The following is a 7,930-nucleotide window of genomic DNA, read 5'->3' on the forward strand; positions in this document are numbered from 1 at the left end:
ATATATATATATATATATACAGAGAGAGAGAGAGAGGGAGGGTGAGACAGAAGGATCACAAAAATAAGTTCTCCTAAACTAGCCAAAGATAAAAGTATTTTACAAATCAGCAATCGTCAACATGCTCCAGCTAAATCCTCCTATATAAAATTTTCCCCCCAAACCTAAACTAATTCAGTCGATCAATCTTGACTAGAGATTGGAGAATAAATGATCTCCCAGACCTCTCACAGTTCCTAACAAATAGTGGCCACCACTTCTTCCACGCTCTCCACCTTCTCTACACGAGCCAACAGCTCGCACACCCCATCAATTCACTGGATTTCTACTGACAAAGCAAAGATGTTCTTGATTTCATTAAGGGCGACCCAACAATCCAAAAGATGTAAGACGCCCATTAGTTGCTTCCGATGGTCTCGAGAGAATCGTTTGGCCAATTAACCCCACCATCATCACTCAAGAGTCATCCGCCCTCACCCAACATCTATTTAGTGCTCGTCGGCATCTCAGCTAGATTCTTACTTTTAACAATCAGGACTAGATCCTTGCACAAGCCTCTAAAAATCGAGTCATTTGCACCAAGTGATAATGTAAAGCATACGAACTTCAAAAAAATTAAAACAAAACTAAGTCTGCCATACCCAAGACATGATCCATGTTAGACAATGCAATCATCTTATTATGCGGCAGTAGAGCACCAACTTCATGTACAACTCGTTTAATTGGCGGATCTTGCACTGTAGTAGAACGTTGGACAAGAAAATTAAAGATCGAGTCAGTCAACTGAACATTATTCCGCTTCTTATCGAGAAACAAATCAGATGACCCCATATGATCTATCAGTTCAGTTACAACAACTTTTCTCGTCTTAATGATGACTTATTTTTTCCTCTCATCTCCTTTCAATAACCTAAAACCAACACTGAGCAGATCCTTGTTGGGAATCTCACCAGAGGGATTTGATGTTTCCATTACAACACTTAAAAGCCGAGTGTCAGGGAGCAAATAAAAATGTGAGGAATCTTGTCACGTCATATTTATAAGAATTAAAGACGCAAAAACTAAGAGAATTCAATTATAAGGACATAAACTAAACAATAAATTAAATATACTTTTTCATTTAATTATATTATTTTTATCACATTGTTGCTTTCAAGAAGCATAAGAAACAACTAACTAATTGTGTACATCAAAATATGTCAGTTCTGATTCTGAGGAGATCTAACAGTCCATAAGAGAAAAGTAGAGTGAATATGGGCCAATTGACAAAAGATCATAGGGCTTACTTATCCAATCAAGGGATGTTGTCAGAGCCAAGCCAACGAGACAAAAGTCGATCAAATCACGACATAGAACAAAGATGGTTGTAAAATAAAAGAACGAGTCATTCAATTAAAAATGACAAAAGGATATCAAAGCCAGCAACAATAGGAAAGCAAGCCTACAGGAAAATTTGATTCCCTAACATCTTCAATAATCTCACAGAAACCCAAAGAAGTCTCATCTAGGGCTAGAGATTAATAAGAGGCCTGTAACGACCGAGCCAATTCACATCAACAAAGCTCAGCCGATCGAGCGGAACTTAGCCAACCGAGTTGACCTTGTCAAACCAAAACCAATTAAGTCTAACCAACCGAGCCAGAAAAAAACTATAACCCGAGCTTACCCATGTAATATACTCTATATATACCACAATATACAGACCTTTAAAGCAAGAACAAAGATGTAACATTTTCATATTATACATTCTCATGTATAAATAGAGGAATAATTTTATAAATAAGGGATTATATAATGGAATACTATCAATTAATATTCACTCCTCTCTGCGAATTACATTACTATTCACTCTTCTCGCTCCCTCCCTCTATCCTAAAGTTTGATTTACGGGCAAATTAAAATTCAACAATCGCAGATACAATAGGAAAAGCTTGGCAAACATGAGTTCATTTTCTAAAATTAAAGAAAAATAAATAAATACTTTAAGAGGACTTTGACAATGCTTATGTGCAAACTTCTATTAATTGAAATTGAAATAAAATGAAAACTAACGAATAGCATCAACTAAATTTTGCTTCTTTATTATTTCACGCATTGATTTTTAATGATTAAATGCTCCCAGATCATATAAACGATCACAAATATTTTTTCAATAGATCACAATCTAAATTATGCATTTTGTTATTACTTTTTTGAAAAGATTGTGTGTGTGTGTGTTTGTGTGTGTGACAATATGCAATTCAAAGCCGTGACCTCATGATACGAACCCATAAATTCAGCCATTATGTCGCAAGTAAATGCTCTCAAATAATATAATAAATGTTCACTTATCATATATGAATAAAAAGTGATTTCAGTAATTATTATTCATATTCAAATTTTGAGAAATTAAATTCTTTGTTTTAATAAATGTATCCAAAATAACAACCAAATCTACTATATTAAAAAAACTAAATTTAAAATAGTCATAATCAAGCTAATAATGTGAACAAAAAACTTAATCGATTGAAGAATTTGTAATCAACCATAAAACCTAAGCTAAAGATCTCGTTTTTTATCAACCATTAGACTAAACAATAATTTGGATTACAATTAGACAATGATCACATGTAATATGCATTTATATTATAATATCACTTTAATCATGAGGAAAACCACACTAATAACAATATCGTACATTTTTACCCAAAAAAAGATAACTTAAAAAAAGTTTCATAAAACAATAATGATAATAATTTCATCAAGCATTTAGTCAGTTTAGTTACCCTCTTTATCGAGTATCAAAAACAGACCTTATCAACTGTCTTATTCTGCCTGCAGACAATGTTAGCAGATCCAATATCTCCTCTAGTAGAAAACTTTACTCCTTCTTTGGTGGCAGAAATTACAACTGCCATCATCCAAATCAAAATATTTAGAAAAATAATCAACAGCAATGCATACAAACTACACTTTTGAAGTGTAGTTTGAATTAAAATTTTACCAGTATCTCCTATGCTGCTGAGATCCTTGCATATTCTTGCAAATTCTGAAGATGGCATCTTTACAATTGCGTGATACTCTGCCTCCGGAATGCCGTGCTCCTCTGCCTCCGGAATGCCGAGATGCTCACTATCAATGTCCATAAGTTTCATCTCGAAATCAGAAATCTTGTCTTGATCTGCTCAAATACAGGCCAATACAACTTAGAAAGATTTACAAGGAAACAATTGTTGAAATTTGCTCGAAAAAAGAATAATTCCGTGTATGCAGCTATTATTATACCGTCAACGAATATAACACCTCATCTAAAACCCTCATATTAAACTAAAAAATGAAAACTTGAACGAGAAAAATCATTCACACAATTTATCATAGCTAACATTAGCAATACAATCGAACACTCCAAAATTAACCAGCGAATAGAGAAATAAAGAGAAGTAGTAAAGCGTGATTGAAGCTATCATTTTACTTACTGGGGCTCTCGAACATGAAAGTGACGGTGTCGCTGCCATCATCACCCTTGATGGTAATGATGTCATCATTTCCTGCACACTTAAGCATCTTGGACATATTATTGAGGTTCATCCCCATGGAGATGTTTCGATCGCAGCGATAGTGTTCGAAACCCTCCGATCGGAGGAGCAGCGCCACTAGAGCGACATGGCTGGAATCCATGGCCTGGAGGGAGAACCCGGTCGCTGAACAATCGAAGTTGGCATCAGTCACTAAATCTTTGATGGCCTCGAGAACCTTCTTCAGAAGACTGCCCTGCACTAACCTTAGCTCCAACATCTTCTCGCGAGCTGCGGTTGATACGACAACAATTTTTACACAAGTGAAGGAAGCAAAGTTTTCTCTTTTCTCCTTATCGTCGCTTGGAAATGTTTACCAGGAGGACTCGATATATGCTTTTGGGGAGGTGAGCCGCCGAAATGCAATTTTTGGCGGAGCTTGGCGGGAATTTTTTAATTTGTTCCCGCCCGTTCTCTGTGGCCGCATTTATAGTCTAGAAAAATTTTGGTTGGGAGTTTATTTAGAGGGTATTAAGTGTTATATTGTGTTATAATTCATATATCTTACTTCTGTAACTCTAAAATTATATAAAAACAGATGTGTGAAACTAACTAGAAATTACAGGTAGATTATATGGGGTATAACACAGATATAACTACTAATACCCTCTGAGTAACCTCTATGACATACGCAACGCTGTGTACGTCTTACATACGCAAATTTTTCTCCACTTTGAAGTTGTTAGTGAAAAACATTTAAAATTATTTTGAGTTGATAATATTATTTTATTTAAGATGTATACATTTAAGATGTATGTAATTGAAAAGCATTTAATAATGTGTTTGAAGTTCGCTGCGTTTGGACAACCAATGTGATACAGGAAGGAAGCGGAGAAAAACAAAAAATCAACCTACCCGTGCATCACATCTGTTGTCCGAGCGCAGCCTGTGTCCGGATTCCAAAAGTAATATTTACTCATCAAACAGGAGAGTTAGTCTAATAAATGAAACATTAAATTGGCTTTGCAATTTATACGCGGCCTTAGTGGCAAGCTGAACTAAGAAACTTGAGGAACTGCATTAATACATCACACGAGTCTCAATACAAAGTTCAGTATGGCCGCCTTTGCCCGGACATACTCACATCAAAATATATACATAATAAATATATGTTTATGTTAAGAAGTTAATGATATTCCTGGCGATTTGGCGTAGCTTAAAAATGTAAGTGTAATATAAAATAAATAATGAAATAAAAGCATCTGCTAAGTAAATATCTAAGCGTAATTTGGTATGTTCGTAAACTCACTTTGTTGAATGCAATTATAAATTTTTATTAATTTCTCACTCTGGTGTTGGTGTTGTTTTTTTAATTTTTAAAATGTAAGGACTTTTAAATTCTCAAACATGTAAAGTGAATCATCATTTTTTTATAAAATTTTCATTTTAAAATCATTTAGTGTAATATCATTATTATGATGGCATGTAGAATAAACAATAAATCAAGAAACTTAGTGTTGACCTCACTTTTGGTTGAGGTTTAGTTTTCACTCTTTAGTAGTCTAAGGTCTAGCAATAGCATTTTCCTGTTAAATATTTCTAAAAAACTAGAAAATAAACCATCACCATTAGAAACTCTAAATTCTTCCTTGCTCAACTTGAAGTTCCACATATTGGTCATACCTCTAGCACTTAATAGGTGAGGTCAGTATAGAAGATCTTAAGGAGAGTCCCCATATGACTACTTGACCTTAGAGTTGACCTTAGGTATTGGTCTGGAGTTATTTCAATCAATATCACCTATTTTCACTTGCAACTCTAAACCCAAAATTGTTGATTTTGATCCCTTGATCTTTTGAGAGACTCGTGTGGTTGGTCCCCTAGACCCACTAGCCTTAAGCTAAGGTTTAGCTAAGACCGGTACATAGAGGACCCAGATGGGGATTTCATTGGTTCATAGCTCATATAAGGTGATTGGCACTCCATTCTACCAAAATATTCAACTTGGCCTTTTGCCCATAAATTCATCTAAATTGCCTAAATGCCCTTGAAACGCTAAATTTGGCCAAAATTTCCAAATTTATCCAAAATACCCAAACTTATTCAAAGATCATTTCAAACCATTTGCAACCACCCAAATTACCCAAAATCACCCAAAATTGCCAAATTTACCAAAATACCCTCAAATTTGCCAAAATTAAAAAAATACCTTTGGTGTCAAAAAATTTCCCAAAACATCCAAAATCACTTTAAATATCTCCAAAACCAATTTGGGCCCTTTGATTTAACCCAATTTGGCCAATTTGACCATTTTAATTAAAACTCCCAAATTGCCTTTAAAGGCCCAATTTATCCAAATTCACTTCACATACCCATCAATTTGGCCCCAATTCCCCTTAATTTCAATCATAAACTCAAACTCAACTTTCATATGATTACTCCAAACCAAATCCAAGCCTAATTGCCCATGCTTTGAGCTCAATTTTGATTCAAATCAAAACCGCCAACATTAGCTCTATGACTTAATCTGACCTAATTGAACCATATGATCCACTCAATTGCCCCAATTTAAATCTTAAATTCTTCCTGACAATCCTACACATCAAATTGGACCTTCATTTGGCATTGTTCGAGGCTCAATTTCACTCAGTTTCAACCCACAGTCAAAATCTCCAAATTTGCCCCAAATTAGTTATGTCTCCATATTCCACCAAATTGATTGTCCTAACTCAAAAATTGACACCCAATTTATGTTGAAAACTCTTTATGACATTCCTATAGACCATTTTAATTCATCAATTTTGGCTTAGTTCAAATTTAGCCCAACTTAAACCCAAGTCTAACCCAACACCCCCAAATTGACCAAATACCCAAAATCCTCCAAATTGAACCTCTAAACCAATTCAAAACCACTCCAAATCTTTTCCAACCCTCTTGTGACAATCATATACACATTATTGATCAATAAATTGAGCTTAATGTAATGTATAGCCTAACTCAAACCTAACTTCTAGCCATTTTAACCCAAATTGAACCCCTTCCCAAAAATTGACTTAGTCATGCTAACATCACCAAATTGATGTTGCCACAGCCACTAAGCACACTCTATTGACAAGGATAAAACACCTTAAACTAGCTTGTTGAGCTATGGACCAAGGGTCTTCTTCTTTAAGGGATCTTCTTCCATTAATGGGCCTTAACCAAAATATCCCCTCCATCATCACTTGTCATTGAGGGTTAACTCCCTAGCTCACCTTACCACCTAGCCACCACCCTTTGCTCTGTAGGTCGGCCCAGTGACTAGAAAAATCCAAAACTGAGGGCCACCACCCTTAAATCAAACCCAATTTTAACCCTAGAGGTCAGCTCATCCTAATGGCTTTTTAAAACTCTTCTGCCCTACGCATAAGTAGCTTATTGCACCCACTAGTTGGCTCTGAGCTCCACCAGGCATCCATGGCTTTAAATTGACCTCTCCACGGTCAAGGAAGAGAGAGCTTGAAACCTTGGGGAAACTCTGCTAAAATCTCACCAGAGCTTCTTCAAACCTTCCTAAGTGTAATCCCCTTGCTCTCAACCACCCATAGTCACTCAACAGAGTTAAATTATTCACTAAAATTTGCCCCAAAACCAGGATAAATTTCTCCACACCTCCAAAGTGAACCAAAGTCCAATCAATGTGCCTAGAGTAAGAGGAGTTGATTCACCATCAAAGCCCGCTCTGAAACAGCCTCTAGGATAGCTCTAGACCAACACCTGAAATCCACCTTGATCGAAAACATACCTAGACAATTCCTTAGTGCTTGAGACTTCATCTGAAGTTTTGTTGGACTCAATTGAAGCTACCACAACCATCTGATTGAGACATCCCCTCTCAGACAAAGGTATTGAACCTTAACCCAAAAATCAAACCCTAATCCGAGCTAATTTTAACTCTCCATGTGTAATGGCTCTATTTCATACTTGATTAACCATATAGATAGGTTTGTCCTGAGTAGATGAAGGTTTAGAAACAAACCTCATATGATTTAGTTGAGTCCATGCGAAGATCTTAAGGTTTTAATGTGAACAACTTACGAGTTAAGTCATTTGGGGACAATGAATGAGAGTTGTCTGATCGCACGCTTATTTTACAGACATATGAGATTAAGTCAGATGAGCGGATGGTGCAAAAAGGCGGGCTGATGAGGCGGCTACGTGGCTAGCTGTGTCAAATGACGGAGCGTAGCGTGGAGACTTCGGAGCAGGCGAGGTTGAGGTGGCGTCGCGTGGATAAGTAGATAAATAGGAGGTTTTTTTTTATTTATTTTAATGCCTGATCTTTGAAAATTCATATCATTGCTTAGAAAAATCATAAAAAAAAAAGAAAAATACCCTTATGCTGCCTAAAATAACAGAAGAGAACAATGTGGACTAAAAATAAAAATTATTTTCTT

At 35.9% G+C, this 7,930-nt stretch overlaps 1 protein-coding gene across 1 annotated transcript in view; it reads right to left on the minus strand.

The window, feature by feature from the left end:
* LOC110030415 (proliferating cell nuclear antigen-like) overlaps positions 1-3,908 on the minus strand; it is a 5,780-nt gene extending 1,872 nt beyond the window's left edge. Inside the window, exons 1-3 of the mRNA XM_020733119.1 lie at positions 3,456-3,908; positions 2,984-3,160; positions 2,793-2,890 (exon numbers count right to left, since the gene is read on the minus strand). Coding sequence (XP_020588778.1) covers positions 2,793-2,890; positions 2,984-3,160; positions 3,456-3,774 — 594 coding nt within the window. The 5' untranslated portion in view covers positions 3,775-3,908. The remainder of the gene's footprint in view (positions 1-2,792; positions 2,891-2,983; positions 3,161-3,455) is intronic.
* Between the last annotated feature and the right edge of the window lie 4,022 nt (positions 3,909-7,930).

Source organism: Phalaenopsis equestris, unplaced genomic scaffold, assembly GCF_001263595.1.
Source record: "Phalaenopsis equestris unplaced genomic scaffold, ASM126359v1 Scaffold000002, whole genome shotgun sequence".
NCBI classification, from domain to species: Eukaryota; Viridiplantae; Streptophyta; class Magnoliopsida; order Asparagales; family Orchidaceae; genus Phalaenopsis; species Phalaenopsis equestris.